The sequence below is a fragment of the Watersipora subatra genome, chromosome 11 (assembly GCF_963576615.1).
Source record: "Watersipora subatra chromosome 11, tzWatSuba1.1, whole genome shotgun sequence".
NCBI lineage: Eukaryota > Metazoa > Bryozoa > Gymnolaemata > Cheilostomatida > Watersiporidae > Watersipora > Watersipora subatra.
The window spans coordinates 35451703-35469938 of record NC_088718.1 but is presented as its reverse complement, the minus strand read 5'-3'; the positions used below and the strand labels follow the sequence as shown (position 1 = coordinate 35469938).

At 33.6% G+C, this 18236-nt stretch overlaps 1 protein-coding gene across 7 annotated transcripts in view; it reads right to left on the bottom strand.

The window, feature by feature from the left end:
- Positions 1 to 18236, bottom strand: part of LOC137408299 (streptococcal hemagglutinin-like) — a 76387-nt gene that overhangs the window by 31388 nt on the left and 26763 nt on the right. For all 7 annotated transcript variants that reach the window (XR_010980068.1, XM_068094760.1, XM_068094765.1 and 4 more), the window contains exons 3-7: positions 10155 to 10295; positions 8394 to 8550; positions 3235 to 3359; positions 2020 to 2128; positions 27 to 238 (exon numbers count right to left, since the gene is read on the bottom strand). Coding sequence is in view for 6 of the 7 variants with exons in the window: in XM_068094760.1 (XP_067950861.1) it covers positions 27 to 238; positions 2020 to 2128; positions 3235 to 3359; positions 8394 to 8550; positions 10155 to 10295 (744 nt within the window). In the remaining variant the exon portion in view is untranslated. The remainder of the gene's footprint in view (positions 1 to 26; positions 239 to 2019; positions 2129 to 3234; positions 3360 to 8393; positions 8551 to 10154; positions 10296 to 18236) is intronic.

Here is an 18236-nt window from a genome sequence, read left to right as displayed (position 1 = left end):
CCGAAACACTAACAAAACCCCCTCACCTATGAGCGTTACACTGACGATAGGTTTAGAATCTTTATCTTTGTAGCAGTAAAAGATGCCATCACAAATAGCACAATATCGCTTTGTCCAAGCGCTTGTGAAGGCCACCTTACCACGGTGGTACAACTCCCCTTCATGCACAATTGAATGTAGTTGCTTATAATATCTGTCATGAATTGAAGCTGGCTTTTTCTTGCGCTTCGTCTTCAGCCTGCGTAATCAAACACCAGTTGAAGTTGTCTAACTTTTCACGGAATGACAACCGTTAATTCTGATAACCACACTTAGTTCATGTACATACACATAAACCATAGACTCATATAGGATGATGGGAGGGACATTGATTGATTATTTATTGAAAAAGGATCAATAATATAAACTAAAACTTTTACGAATTAAAAAATCAAAATTAACTGGGCTTTTATCAACAGAAATGCTTCTGGTGAGCCAAATTAACAGAAAACAGCAGTTGCAACCAGGAGAGAGAGTAATTCTTACAAGATTATGCAGCATGCCATAATATGTTAATACAAACAAACCGAGCTCTTAGTGATCTGTAATAGAATCAGAATACTTAGTAAGGTATTTTACATAACATAGGCATTGTTTCCCAGGGCAAACAATTATTGGAGTTGTACTGCCTTGCAAAATAATAAACTTGGCAACACTGAAACAATGACATCATTAAATTGGTGAATAAATTCAATTAGTCTTGAATTTAGCAACAAACCACGTATGTCATGTTTTATTATTATTATTATTATTATTATTATTATTATAGAAACGGTCTTCCCAACCGAGTGGTTGACAGCCAGGCTTTAGTTTAAAGCCAGAGAGTTACCACTTTAATGATTTTTTTCTACTGATTTATTTCTATTATTATTATATTTATGTGTGCTTAAAACTATGATACCTAGTCTTGTGTATACAAGAAGTACAAGAAGGTCCCCTTTTTCTGGACTGTATTACAAACTTTCCATCAACTGTGAAAGCACTTAGAATAGGACAACTCCTTATGAAATGATTTTATCATTTTAAAGCTCCAAGCTTGTAGAAAAAAGAAAAAACACAATCAAATAGAGTGAACACTTATTTCAGACTCTTTCAAAGATCTGAGGTTTTAGAGGTAACTGAAGAAACATAATGGTTACCAAGAATTTTAATCGGTGTGTGTTATTAATAACTAGTGTTTTGTCAGCAGCCATTTTTCATTTCTTGAATGGTTGGAAACGCCCTCAGCATTTCACCAATACCTCAAAATTATTTGACCAAATGACTTGAAACTCCAAAAAATATTCCTGACAGAGCGGTCAAACTTTCATAATTCTAGCTAAAACAGAAGTAGAATAAAAACAAAGCAAAACTACGCAGTTGATTTTTCTCGGATGTAAGATCTGATGAGAAGACAACTCCCTGAATTTTTTTCCAGGCTCAGGTCTTAAAAATATTATATTGTTTATTTATAATGTTTATTGTTGTATATTGTTTATCATGTTTAAAAATATGCTTATTTTTAAACGCTTTGTGGTTAGAGAGCTGAGCCTTTAATCACAAACTTGAAACATTCGACACCCAAGCAAAGATAGACTCACAATCTCCTATGTGATGAAACGACCCGATGACTAATGTTATTATACACGATTACCTGGGCTTCGGTAATATGGTGTAATACTATACAACAACATTAGTTGTTAACCTAACTCTCGTCGATGTGAAACTTGAGCGTTTCCTGGAGGATATGACAGCATTTGAAACATTTCAGCATCTGATCCACCATCATATTTGAACTCTACGCTCCCCACTTGAACAGTTAACACTTGCGCAACGATATGAATTTAAAAAAATTTCTAGCTATGTTCACCTTTTTGTGTCAGGGCCTTTCGTAACAAATACCTTACCATAAATTTGCAACTCCAATAAAGCTACTTTGACAAAAGAGTTGTCTCACCATGAGAGTTGGTCAGTTACAGCAATCAGTAACTGTTGTCTCACCTTGGAAGAGGAATATCTGTCTTGACCTGCCCATCCTGACCGATATTGTTGTAAGGCTCGTCAATGTCTGGCTCCTCGTATGACTCATAAGAAGTGCTGCTGCAAGCATCTGCAACCAATCAGATATGTGCTTAACAACATGCGTGGAAAGGGAGACAACTACAAAAATACTTGAGAACTGTGGTTTTCTTTTAACTGGAAGTACCGTACTTTTCGGATTATTAGCCGCTACTTTTTCCTGATGATTTGAGCCATGCGGCTTATATAAGGGTGCAGCTATTCTGTGGCTTTTTCTTTCACCGCTAGGGCGCATTAACCAGAATCTCCGGTTAGTGCGCCTCTAGCGGTGAAAGAAAAAACGAAACAACGCCTAACGGTACTGCTCCAATGGGCACTAGGTTAAAAAGCGTCGGTTAATACAAAACAGTGCCGTTAGGCACTGTTCCGTTTTAAACAGCAAAGTTGCTACCGTGTTAAAAAGCACAGTCCCGAGTTCTGCGGCCTATACAAAGGTGCAGCCTATGTATTGTTTTATTATCGTTTTTAGGAAAATAAAGAAGATGTGGCTTATATAGGGGTGCGGTTAATAGTCTGAAATGTGCAGTAACTCTCAGTTAACAATGACAACTATTGTAAGTCTATCAAATGTATGAAAAATTGACCAATCAAAATATTGGTTATAGATTCTTTACAAACAATTAATGTTATAAAATTATAAACAAATTACATATAACATTATATATGATATACTAATTATATACAATAATATACATAATTATAAACTTATATGATTTGCATAAATATAATAATTATATAAATAATAATAAATTATATAAATAAAGTTATGTAAATGTTATATAATAATTATATAACATTATATAATTATTATATACATGCAAATTATACACAAAAATATTAAGCATGGATTATAAAAGTTTAATGATAAAATATATTAATTTGTTGATAATCGTCTGATTGTGTTTCTAGAACATGCATAGGTACCTTTCAAACAGATTATTGATCATTTTATCGCAATATTTTTTTACAACAAATTTAACCACAACATTGTTCACTTTCATCCTATTCATCATGCGAACAAATAGCATTTGCTTCATTTTGCCACATCTTATTTTTGTTATAACGCTCTTTCATTAGCTTAAGACATAATTGACACATCAGTGTACATATTGGGTGACATGCCGAGCGGGTGCTCACCAGAATCAAAGTCAAACTTGGTAATTTGGCTCATCAGTGGTTGATTGAAGCTGGACTTGTCTTCCATTGGAACAGGTTCTTCATAGAGTCCATCTTCGTACTGATCTGAATCTATTCCTAGACCACTACAATATAGTACATTGTTAGTCAGAGTCTATTCCTAGACCACTATAATATAGTACATTGTTAGTCAGAGGCTATTCCTAGACCACTACAATATAATACATTGCTAGTCAGAGTCTATTCCTAGACAACTACAATATAGTACATTATTAGTCAGAGTCTATTCCTAGACCACTATAATATAGTACATTATTAGTCAGAGTCTATTCCTAGACAACTACAATATAGTACATTGCTAGTCAGAGTCTATTCCTAGACCACTACAATATAGTACATTGTTAGACAGAGTCTATTCCTAGACAACTACAATATAGTAAATTGTTAGTCAGAGTCTATTCCTAAACCACTACAATATAGTACATTGTTAGTCAGAGTCTATTCCTAGACAACTACAATATAGTACATTGTTAGTCAGAGTCTATTCCTAGACGACAATATAGTACATTGTTAGTCAAAGTCTATTCCTAGACCACTATAATATAGTACATTGTTAGTCAGAGTCTATTCCTAGACCACCACAATATAGTACATTGTTAGTCAGAGTCTATTCCTAGACCACTACAATATAGTACATTGTTAGTCAGAGTCTATTCCTAGACCACCACAATATAGTACATTGTTAGTCAGAGTCTATTCCTAGACCACCACAATATAGTACATTGTTAGTCAGAGTCTATTCCTAGACCACTACAATATAGTACATTGTTAGTCAGAGTCTATTCATAGGTCACTACAATATAGTAAATTGCTAATCAGAGTCTATTCCTAGACCACCACAATATAGTACATTCTTAGTCAGAGTCTATTCCTAGACAACTACAATATAGTACATTGTTAGTCAGAGTCTATTCCTAGACCACTACAATATAGTACATTGTTAGACACTACTGTGCAAATCCTTATATCCACTGCAATGCTCCCCCAATCACTTTCTGCTAATCTGACAGGAGTGATGGAGTGATTGAAGTTATGAGCTGTCACCACAGGTTGGAGGATCACTATCAGCTGGAGCTACACTCATGCTGATAATTGGTGCATACATTATTGAGTTGGGAAGGCAAAGCATTTACGAGTGAAAACTGTTCTGGAATTTTTCGACAACGACAGGCGAGTTAAAAAGTTATACATTGAATAACCCTATCATGCTCAATTGGCTGCAGAATCAGAGACATAGAAAGTTAATCTATTCAGATATCTGCTTTATAAGTCGAAATTATAGTATGTTGGAGCCATAATTTTTATGTAAATGCATTGAAAATTGTTAACTTCATTCCAGAGTTAAGAAAACAACAGTAAATATGTCAGGCAATCACCTAGATCACTAAATAATTACATTATAAAAAGCTGCAAAAAATAAATGTAAAAACCTATATTATATGTAAAAATAAATTAACAAAATAATTATCAGTAAAAAGATGTTTCTATTGTTACTTTACCGACAGAGACCTTACCTTAGAGACATAGAGACATGTGAACGAAAGTGTCGGTTCAGCAATGAAGAAATTCAGTAGTGGCGTAAGTTATAGAAATACACTGCATAATTTACTCTAATTTTCACTCAATATAGTTTAAATTTATTATATGTATAATATATACATATAATCTTCTATAATATATATACATTGTATATAATACACGGTATACATGCATAATATAGCCTATACAATATTTGGCATACATTATATTTATATAATATATAGTATGTAACATATAAATACTATTACTAGCTGTGCTACCCAGAAATAAAAAAGTCTTTGGACAGAAAATTGATTTGTATTTAACATATATAACAACATTTGCCATTCTAACTTTCAAACTACATATCATGAAAGAAGTGGTTTGTGTAGTTGAAATAAATTAAGAGAGAAAATAAAAACAACTGTAAAGGTATTCAAACTTTGTCAAACAACTGTAACTTTCAAACATTATACTGTGAGGAAATGATTTTGTGCAGAACAAGTTCTTTTCTTTAGAGGTATTAGACAGTGTGTAACCTCTGAGAATACATGTATTTAACAGATTAATACAAAAAATATGACAGAATATGGTAGTATTTTGTAGTTGAAATTTTATTAAATAATGTCTGCCCAAAATGGTTGAATGAAAAATTATTATTAATAATAAAGATCGGAAACTAACTAAGTAATAATAACAGTGATAAGAAAATGAATAATGTTTAAACTTCAAACAGATATTATATTCAAATTATGTTAAAAACTGCAAGTTAAAATAAAAGCGATAATGCAACAAACTTTCAAGACTTATATTAAAAACTTCAAAAGTTATACAAAGTTTATAAATGTAATATGAGAATGTAAATCTATCTACCTATATACATGTATATATTTCTCAAAGTATGTAAATATAAGAGAGCGAGGAATAACTGATACTAACGATAAATCTTACAGATAATCTTGCATTATTCTTACAAATGATTGTTGTAAAATGTGAAAATAATTACGAATTACTAATTGGTTAGGTTTAGAAGGAAAGATGTGTAAGCTAATACACAAAGTGAGCACTGATAGGAACTTTCTAGAAACACACGTTTAACGAACGAAACATTTGGCTCTTGAGGAAAGGAAACAGTGCTTATTAATATACTATATCGCTATTAAAATAAACGATAAATAACAAAATGAAAAATATTCATACAAACCAAGACGTTTTAATTTGAACTAAAAGAAAAAACATAACAAAGAAAGAAAGGAACAAAAGAAAGAACAAAGATTTTGTTCCTAGTTAATGATTGTGGAACACCTGGTTTCTAAATCAGAATCCAAAAAAAACATAATGTAGCAGGAAAAAAGTCTTCTGAGCAGCTGAAATAAATTAGTAGCAAACTAAATGTAGATGTAAAATATATAGCAAGTATGTAAACTACAAGATGTCGATACAGCGTATATCTTCTTGTAGCGTATATAATCAATACAAACTCGCCAAATTGTAAGTTCGAGATACTGTACATCATTAGCCCTAGGGAAAAAACCGAAGAAGAATTGTGTTGCATAAACTTAGGTTCCAAAATATTTCTAAACAGACACACTGTAACGCAAGAGCAAAGTGCTGAAATAAGCGTGGGTTATATGAAAACATCTTTGATTGCTATGTCGTTCTAGCTCAGTGCTAGAGTATCCGGATAAAGAATTTAGTTGAATTAGCTTTATCATTCGCGGTATTAGTCGCGAGTTCAATACCATCAGAACGCGGAACTTTAATATCAAGATTTTAAGATCTATAGCCGGAATGCAGACATACGACACACAGACTTTGTGAAATATATATAGATACACTGTATTATATATTTCTCAAAGTTTGTGTGTATGTGTGTAGTTTAAGCTATAGCTTCAGTTTAGTTTCAGCTTTCGTTTCTGCTTCAGCTATAGCGATTAATTCATGGAATAAAGAACCTGTATCACAGAAGATTAGATCTCGGACTCTCCGGTTCGATAGTCTGACACTTTACCAATTCAGCCACACAAGCTTGATGAGTTCATTTTGCGATATATGTCGCTATATGGGAGCAAATAGGCTACCGCTTTCAGTCAGGACGCAAAGTTAAGGTGTGATGTCATGAGAAACTGGTGGATTTTGTTAGTAAGCTTACTCAAATTATTCATTGGCAATGTGCCAGGCTAATAGCAAGTGGCAGGCAACTCTCATTACCTCTTATTGTTTATAAGCTGATTTTTAATACCCAGGCAATGCTGGGTAGCACAGCTAGTATTATAATATAATGTAACGTATAATTATAGTATTATAATATGATACTAGTGGCAATATAATACTACTTATAATATTCTATTACTTGTATAATATATTATATATATAATATATTATAATAAATGTTTATATATAAATATATATAATTACTATTATAATTACAATATTATATATAATATTTATATATAATATTATATTCTATATAATAATTATATTATATATGACATATTATATAATACCCTATATTATATAATATATATAGGGCCTACTGCATATTGTATCCAGTGGTGATACAAAATGTGGAATCGACTCAAATAATGATGAAATTACTAGAATGACTTTTACTGAGAGCGGAAGGACTTTTGAATACTGCATGGGACACCGTGCATTATGCAATTGAGTAAGACATTGTGCATTATGCAATGTACAATGTCTCACTCAATGCAATTATTGTTTTAAATGATTATTAAATTGAGTAGATTAAAAATTTTAGGAATTTTACAAATCATTCAATAGACTACTATAAACTATAGTGACTATAACTATAGCTATAAGCTATATAGCTTATATAGCTATATAGCCTATATACATGTATATAGCATATATAGCTATAAGCTATATAGCTATAACTATAACAAGTGACTATAACTAGTCACTTGATCTCATAAATTTATGAGATCAAGTGACTAGTTATGAAACACCCTGACTAAATGTGCCTTCAACTGCACAGTAATGAAATTATATTTGGATGTAGAAGAAAATTAGACCATGTGACATCTGATAATATTTCCTTTCTAATGATATATAATTTTCTATGTCTAGACCAAACATAACTAATATGAGAGCCATTATAGCACATTATGTACTAAAACACAAAGCTATAATTTGTATCACCTCTGTATATATGCATATATAATTTTTATTACTTTTACATTTCATTTTCAATTTGAACCAACTCTTTTACTGTTGCCTATGAAATTGTGATGCTTAAAAAAGTTTCGAATGAAATGCCACTGAAAGTTGGTTTTTAAGAGATATGTACAGTTTGATATGGCTGCTTTTGTATTTACTTGCTTATCTAGATTTAAACGCTTATTTATCAGCATTTCTTGTACACAATCTCTAGGCACAAATGGTTGTCTGAAACATTATTTTATCCTTTAATTTTAAATAAGACTGTTATCATCCACCATACATGTACCAAAACGATTTTCACAATAACATTATTGGGTTGTTATAACTCTGAATGCTGCTATTCATAAAGGCATGCATAGCTAGAGCTGAGACCGAAAACTTAAGCGAAGCTAACTCACTTGTTAGGGACGGGATTGTCTTCAAATGTAGTGAGCTGAGGCTCGGAATTGAGAGCTTGCCTTGAAATAGCTCTTTGGTGAGCAATAAAATCATCATCACTTTTATTCTTGCCCGGCTCTGGGAGTTTTCTTCCCTGCATTTGCGATTTCTCACCATCTACAACAGGACATGCATCTCAATTATTACAAGCAAGAATAAATACGATGACAGCCTGCTAATCTCAAGATTTGAAGATGTCATGCTGACTTTGCAAAAATAATTACAACCTTCCAGGCATCAATTGATATAAAAAATACCCTTGCAACAAATTCCACTTTATGACAGCTTTAAAATCTAGATACAAAAGAGATATTTGCATTTATTAAATACTTTTGTGCTACGATGACCTTCAACATAACAAATTTACCTGTTTCTATTTTCACTAGTATTATTGTGACACTTTCCTACAGGTGGCCTCAACAGCCCAAACATAGCAGGAGAATTATACACCCGGAATACTGAGTTCTCATTTATTACAGTTGTAAATTCTTTTATTCTATGATTAGAGACAACTTTCTAATACTGTTGTGAGTGACAGTAAAAGTAAAATAAATGTTTTGAACAGTAATGCAGAGCAACTAGTTAATAGTGATACCAAAAGCCCTAGGCCTGGGATAGATAGGCATCCAACTCAGCGTTATGGAGAATCATATGAACACTAAAAGTGGTTAGTTTATTTTGCTGCGTGTCATTACGCACTATTGCAATGTGACTGTGTGTCTGGTTACTGTAAATCCTTTATTTCAATGGAATGGCACTATATCTTCAACCCTTCCCATAGGGTGACACTTTATTAGAGGTGACGTTCAAATAAAGGGTGGCATTGTATTTTCCAAACCCTCTTGTCAGTGTGTTAAGACAACATATGTTTGTATGCTAATATGTAAATCAAAGGGTAATGTATTATAGAGCGTGGGTAAGGTTAACATTAATATTTATCTCACTATGTAATAGGCAATGATGTGTCAATTGGCTGTGTAATGATTTTATATAAAGGCTGGTTACACTATATCGTCGAATCTCGGCGTTGATGCCAAAATACTTCGGCGATCGGGGATGATAATGATGTTCACACTATCACAAGCCTATACAGTTTGCATCAGGAAACACTCCGTGACGTAGTGTTCCTAATGCTCTTTTTAAATTTTCGCCAAGAAATCTCTATGTTTTCGTGTGCTGGAATTAAATACTAGTCCCGCAGTGACTACCATAAATGGATTTGAATAAATCATGCTATGCACGAACGCGAATTACTATTAGTAAAGAATCACTAAAGTTTGGCAGCTGCAAACTATTCCGACGTTTCTGCATTGCTTCGTCGATGCTGAAATAAAACCACTGACAAACAGCCTTAAGAGGTGAACCTCTAGCTTGCGGTGTATGTAACGTGTTTGTTATATTATTCACTTCTTCTTGAGCCGTTGTGCTCAAGAAGAAGCAGCGATAGATGTCAGAGCAATACTGCATCACATCTTCGATGTCAAAAGTAAAACTAGACTTCAAATCCAGAATTATAAAAGAGAACTGTCGGTATTTAGTTTAGTTTATATAGTAGATCTACGATCTTTTGTGCTAAATCCAACTTCTCAAATAGAGCAATAATCAAGAGATTCAGCAAATCTGCACTGGTTGTCAGCATCTTTATTCATTCTTTAACTTAAATACAATTCTTGTGAATAATAGGCAGCGTTCATCAATATAAAAAGCACTAGCCTACAAACCTGGTTTAGGAGGCAGATGGGGTGGAAGCTGAATTATATCCAGTCTCTCCACATAGTACAGCCGCTGTTGTTCGGCAAGGCTAGAGAGCCGCTCAGCAGCTAGAGTTGACCTCAAAAAGGTCTCTATGCCCGGCAGCAACTCTAAAACATAACGCATAGGTTTGGTGGTAGATTACGTGATGGAAATATGAGGGGTAATTTATTGTAACTTACACTAGATACAGTTGCAGTTAACGCAATTTATGTTTTTTATTTTTATATTTTTCTTTCAAATTCTGTTTGCTTACTTAACTTTTACTAAGAAATATTAATACCCTAATTAATTTCAAATATTACATATTAGAAAATGCTTTGTATATTGAAACAAATATTTACTTAAACTTTGTACTGTAAGTTGCAAAAAGTAGAGGTGATAAAAAGTTGAAGTTTTACTGTATATTAACATTATGTTAACATTAACATTATGTTAACGTTAACATATTTAGCAATAAATTCAGCCTAATAAATCTAAAAATCTTCATCATGCAAATGAATTGAATGTCTACCTTAATAAAAAGACATAATATGTTTTGGTTATAAATGAAATTGCCTCAAAGAATAGCGACATGATTTAAAAACAAGACAAAATATCGGCTAAGCAACATGTGCTGCGATTAAAACAAAAAAAACTTACAGTAAGAAAAAAACTATTTACTAGTCAAGCAATTAGCAAATTATCAAATGTTTAAAACAAAAATCTGATTGTTCTATGAAAATACATACAATCATCAGTCCTTGACTAACATTTACCGACTGTAGGAAATTTATTCCCAAGCTATCTAGTAGACTGAGAACTAGTGAGTTGATCCGTCAATGAGACGTTAGTGTCATGTTAAAGAAACTAGCTGCATGCAGAAGAGCAACACAAGTGATATGCAATGAATTTTTCTACTCGTAAAGAAAACACCACAGCAGTTTTCATTTAGTGGTTGTAAAATCATTTCAGACCAAATATTTCAGATGTCGACGATGATATACTTCAATGTAAATATTTAGTTGAACAATAATACCCACCATAAGTACAATAAAAACCTATGAAAGGTTTCCATGAGCTGCTTGAATGCATTGTAAAAAAGATACCATGAAAATACTTCACTACTTACAAAGCAGTCAATCAATATTTTAAAGCAATAATGTTCGACTAAATATTGCAATATTAACAAACAACCACTCCGCGATTTGCCAATTCATGCAACGAGCTTGCATTACCGAACTATATAAGCAGTTGATTGTTAGTTTCATACCAGATGATGTGGAATAGTACACTGACTTTTTAAACTATGGATTACATTCACTTAATATGAAAGACACGACAAGCTAAGAGTTGTATTCACCTGATATAACAGATGCCAAAGCTAAGAGTTGCATTCGCCTGATATGACAGACGCCAAAGCTAAGAGTTGCATTCACTTGATATGAAAGACACGCTAAATCTAAGAGTTACATCCACCTGAGATAAAAAGCGCCCGAGGAAAAAACTGCTTTCGAATTATATGAAAGACACACAATCTAAGAGTTGTGTATACTTGATATGAAAGAGACCCATAAACCAGCAGAGCTTGTAGCTAATATAGAGAGGATTTACAGAACCACAAAGTTTATCATTGCATTACCTTATCTGATAAAACAGGAAATACAGTAATCCATCACCGCTTTGTGGCTTCAGTACTTTGAAAAAGGGTAAAAAATATTTAATAAATATTAATACTTAGATAAAATAAATAAAAACCAAATAATTTAAATGCATAATCTTTCATATCTCCTCGCGTGTATCAATGTGGTAGCAGTAGCTGCGGTTTGCTATTCTTCTGTTACGTTTTGTGAAAGGTGAAAGGGAGAAGCGCTTGTAACACCCTCCATTATGACTCTTAAACCAAAGGAAAAGAGGTTTACGATTAATGATGAAAGTGACTTTTAAAATTAGTTTCTATTTTGAGGATTTCCACTTACCACAAGAGGCACCGGTACAGATTAACCGCAAACAATAAAGGACTACTTACCATTAATAATCCATTTTAATTTTATGCGTTACATTTATAAACAAAACTAAACAATTGAATACATTAGAATTGACTTGTAATTATATAGAAGACTTGTATTCAAAGATATTTCAAATTAGCAACTCTTTACATACCTTTGAATTAAAAGGTAATATAGAAAAATGACTTATCTATTATGATCTTTTTATGCCAGTTATGCTTTGTGTCTGCAATAGAAATGCTATGATATTGTAACTGTTTCAATATGCTTTAGATTAGAGTGCTAAAGCTTCTGTTATGAATTCTTTGGCTCTGAGTATCTTTGGCTAATCAGGAATGAGTGTGGCATCACTTACAGTTAAAGAGACATTTACACAAAATATTAGTTGATTTTGTCAGAAAGCATTGGTATTTTTTTAATATTTGTGATTTTTTTTATGTTTGAGGTGGTCTGACTGCCAGGATGTTTTATTATTACAATCGACAAAACTTGATCATGGTTAAAATGCTCAGTTCAAGCGAAAGTGCAATTATGACACTGACACTTGCAAATAAATTGACAGAATGGAGATGCGAACCTCTGCAACTTGAACGCAATAACCGATACCAACTATTGCAACAATAACAACTAGTGATGTTATTTTACATATCTTTTTCTTCTGAGCAATTTAATTGCGACAAAGTTTTGTCGATTTAGATCTTGAAAAATCCTGGTAGTCAGATCACCTTTAACATCAAAAATAAATAATCACAGATGATAAAAAAATACGGATACTTTCGAATAAAATCTACTAAAACTTTGTCTAAGTTCATGGTGAAATTGAGCAACTTTTCATGCTAACGAATTAACCAAACTAGCAAATCAGTTTAGAAATAATGGAGGCATCACTTTGAGAGTTTAGCTGACACAGAAAAACAGTATTAACACACGTTGAAGACAACGAGCCCAGAACAGCTAGAAAGTTTGGATCCTTCAATATGGGTGAATGTATTATAGGTGGCAATATAGAAGGAGTTGTCTACACTGAAAGTAGAAAAACCAGAAAAAAGTGGAAACAACTTCAGTCAAAGTCACAAAGCTTTAAGCAATGCATAGAGCTGTAATACAAACCTTCAGCAAAGCTTAAATATTTTTCATTTAGTACGTCTGCAAGAGGCCAAAGATACACGCTTGAAACAACAGCTTTATAAACACTTGCTCATACAAAAGCATGCACGCACGCACGATTATGGGTAATAAAGAAGGAAATACATAAAAAACTAAATATGAAACAAATTTTTACTTATTTTTTAAGGTACTTGCAATGAAAATGTTGTAACATACTACGAGATATATACAATAATATATTTATTATATAACTTCATGTAACATATAACTTTTAACAGATCGGAATAAAGAGACACGATGCTTGTCAAAAAACCTAACGACACACTTTCTACTTCTTTTTTTTTCCTTGTCTCTCTCTTCCCTCTCACTCTCTCCCACCTTTCCTCTCTCCATCTTTCTTCCTCCTCTCCCTCTATCATTAACGCTTCCACACCAGTCAGTGAGAATAATGCACATTCCTTGACTAGATAATGCCATTTAGCTACAGGAGTGGCTTTCCTTATCAGGCGCCAAACCAAAGCTAACTTATAACACCTACGTATTTAAGAATAGACTAATTAAAACAGGGGCACATTTTATAGACTTGTCACTTCAGTAACGAAAATGATTTCGATAGCTCTGCATTGGTTATTTGTTGTGACATTGAGGCTATAGATGAGCGCCATATTTTTGACATACCTTACAGGTGATTGAATTGTTAGTGACATGCAATACAGGTGTCAGAGTTGCAGTGACATCTAGCCCAGAATAATGAACTTCCTAGCTTGAGCTGAAAGTTTGAGCCAAAAGATGCGATTTTCTAATGAAACAAAATCTTCTTTCATGTTCATTAATAATTTCAATTACAGGAAAACGGAAACAACCTATTTATGATAGCTAACAGAGTGAAATATAGGGCAACCATGACTAGTATAACCGCTCGAGTAAAACATTCCAAAGATGTTGCAGCCCTGGACCAAGCACTTCCGCCTTCACTGCAATCAGCCTTGACACCAGTGTCACTAGGTTGAAAAACTGGTACTCACACTCGCTGACTAAACAGTTGGGAGCGACATATTTTCACTCTCATGAACACCGAGCTAAGCACAATATCAACAAGTAAAAACCTGGCCAGATAGTGCTAAAAGATGTATTACTTGATTCATGCATCAGTGAAACACATTAACGAATATTTTCATCATAAGAAATCAAAATTGTGAAAAACTTTCTTTAATCAGTTAACTGAAAAATAAAAAAAACACAATTTTAAAAATTAACATTTTAAAATTAAAAAAAATATTTAAACTACCTTCAATTTACTATCCACACAGTAATTAGAGAAGCTCTCTTGCACGAGTCCAATTAAAACATTTTTAACATTCACTGAACACGTTTGCTCTACAACATAAACTCATCGACTACAGACGTTAATGATGTATCGGCAGAAATACACTTGACTGCTGTAAACAAATCTTACCCAAATCGGATCGTAGCTACTCTAATGTACCCTGATAGTGACAAAACTAGTGTAATTCTTTGACATCTGCAAAAGGTGCGCAATTAAATCTAGAAGGAACCTAAAAGCACACAGTTGCTATAAAAATTGTGCATTGCCCGCAGACCAGAAAAAAGTCAAAGTGATTTCAACTGAATAAAAGTTGTTTTCTAAATAAAATTATTAAAAGTAAATAGCTAAACTATATCCTATTTATATTAAGAAAGTCGTAATACAAAGTCATTGTTATAAATGTCAAGGGCAGAAAAATGCTCTGGTGTCTGATGTTTTAACTGCGCTCTGCAAAGCTGATGCTAGTACTAGTGTCTACCACATATCTTGTTTCACATACAGTGTGCTCAAGTCTAAAAGGCTAGCCTGGTTTGTGCTAAGCATTCATTTTGATAATTTCAATACTTGTGAGATTGTGCAAAGATAAATTTAATAACATTCTTTTCTCCGGAGAATTCGTCCTGAAGAGATATTTTGGCATACGATAGTTGTTGAGCATTTTGCAATGTCTAGGATTGCTACATCAGCATAACTAAAGGTGTCATAATCTCTACTATACTATGAGCTGTGTCCGTCTGTCCAACATCCAAAGCCAGCTTTGGATGTTGGAAAAAAGATTGCATCTTACACGATTCCAACTTGCGACCTTCGGTTTAGTACACCGCGATGCTACCCTTGCACCAATCATTCCAGAATGCTCGTCCAACTGTCTGTCCGAAGCTGCACTGTGACGTTAGGAAAAATGCTTTCAATTGGATTCAAACTCACAGGTTTCCGATTGGAAGACCAAAACTCTGCTACCTATGCCAACCAACCGCCTTGCTCTACCTGTGAATAATTGTGCAGTTAACGATTACACATGATGATCTCTCATGGCGCACCAGGCTCCCAGAGTACTAGTGGAATATAATAACTTGAGAAACACATTTATTGCCACTGGTTTACCACTGCAATTTCATGCTTCAAATGGGTTCAGAGTTGTCCGCCACTGTCGAATTTGTATTCTAGAGTTTTAATGATTCAGAGTTGCACTATATACCGTAAAACCTCTATTTGAACGTCACCTTTATTTGAATGCCACCTCTATTTGAATGCCACCTCTATTTGAATGTCACTTCTATTTGATCGCCTCTATTTGACATTCTTGATCTTTACGAACCCATAACAGAAAGTAATCAGTAGAAAAGTGTTCACAAAACCATACTAAAAATGACTCGATTACATCATTCGTTATTAGTTTGTATCAATTTAGTTTGTTTGTGATGTATTAGTTTGTCAATTAATTCGTTATTTCCATTTGTATCACAGTTACTTTCCAACTCCAATTCCCTATGGTTCTTTTCGGTTTTTCTATAGGCAACATTTGACTCTCCATTGAAAGGGTTAAATTTATCTTCCCAATGTTCTGATGAAGTGTTTGAAATATACAACGACACTCTTTATTAAAATGTCACCTCTAATAAAGCGCCACTCTGAGAGAAGGGTTGAAAACTAGAGCGCCATGGCATTCAAATAAAGGTTATACGGTAGATCTTTCCAAGTTTTGTGATGTATCCCTCAAAACAAAACATGTGAAGGTCGACTCGCTTTCGGGTCACGATCACTTTTTAATTCATGTTTAGTCAACTAGTTAGACTGAAAAGTAGTTATTTCAGTAGAATATTTTCTTAACAGAGACACACAGCTACGGGCTGAAATTTTTTTTACCTCAACTGGGTACCTCTACCTCCGCGTAGTTCAGCCGAGTATTATCAATTCGAGTCCATCAGCAGTGAGCGTTTCTATAATCTTGAAGAATTCTTACCGCAAATGCCTTTGTACTAATTTTGTGAAGTGAAATGGCGTTGAATGTTTGGATTTTACCATTTCTAGCTTTGATTCGGAGTGAAAGTAACTCCGAACCCATTTGAAAACTGGAAACATAGTGAATGAAAAACCAACTCCTCTCCCATACAATCAGCAACCACTGGATGATGTGGCCTACAGCAAAGTACCAAGACAAAAATAAACACGCTTGCATAAGATTGAAACGTGACCTAAGGATTAACTCGATAAATTACTCATAAAATTATGAAACTAGAAATAAAACTATTTATAAACAAGACTTGAACATAAACAGTTAGTTCAATGCGTTTGAGAGAATTTACTGACCAACATTAAAGTTTAAAAAATAATCGTGTCTTATGATTCGCAGAGTTCCGCGTTGAAAGTCTCACTATATATATGCAGAAGCGTATACAGTAATACTTCAACTTACGAGTGCTCCAACGTACGAGAAACTTAAGATACGAGCCAGCATTCAAGCAAGTTTTAGCACTAACATACGAGCCATGTTTGAGATACGAGCACTTGAGTCAGTTGCCAAGTATGCCGGAGGTGTTTTATGAGAACAGCATCACTCTGTATTTTTCAACTCCTCAGGTTATACTGTTGTACCGTGTTTTTTTGTGCACGATTTTCTGTGCAGAATTATGCGAATTAAAAGTACTGTGCGTAGACCGAAAGTTTGCCAGTAAAATGAAAGATAATACAAAGAAAAATCAAATGATAACAGTCGATATTAAACGGAAAAATATTGAAAAATATGCGAAATGTGTATGCGTGATTCAGCTAGCTCGGCAATATGACAGAAATACATTCATAATTATCAAACAAGGATTATATTCAGGGCATTTAGTTCGCAAAAGGACTAACCATAGTTTCTAAACGGTGCAGCGATCTTCACGACCGCTGATGGCATTGGACAAACAATTGGCCGGTGACAGCGTAACTGAAAAGATGCTATGTGAAAAGGCCGGCGCTATCTATCCAAACTGTTTAATAGACATTCGGACAAGTCGGCTAGTGGTCGTGCGTTAACCATTTGTGACGACACCTGTGTTCGTCCTAATCGCAACATGTTCAAGGGCGACAAACGCAAACGTCCTTAGATAGGTTTATCTTAAAACGGCCGGCTAGTCGTGAAAGCGAAAAAAAAGGAAAAATTTCTCGCTCACCAGCGAGAAATTTCAAACTATGAACGCCGAAGAAATTTTAATTACGTTTAGTTGAAAATGAAAGTTTGCTTTTAGGTTTGCTTCTAAGTTTGTCTTTTAACACTTTGATAAAATCCAAATTTATCAAGGACAACTGTTGTAACGAAGGATAACTTATATCTCCTTCCCTGGCAAATGCGAGTGTTAACTGCTATTGTATGTATTTAATTTTACATTTTAATTAATCACATTTCCTTGCATTATTTTTTTATTGTTGCTTTTTGAAAGCATGTAGTACGTAATTACAATAACCAACATGTTCTTTCTGTTACAATATCTTGTTTTGAGTGTTTTATTTGCTTTTTTCAGAGGATGGAAACCGATCAATATATATTTAATTGTTCTATATATAAATGAATTGCACCAACATGCGAGTAAATTGACATACGAGCTCAGTCTCGGAACGCATTAAGCTCGTAAGTTGAAGTATGACTG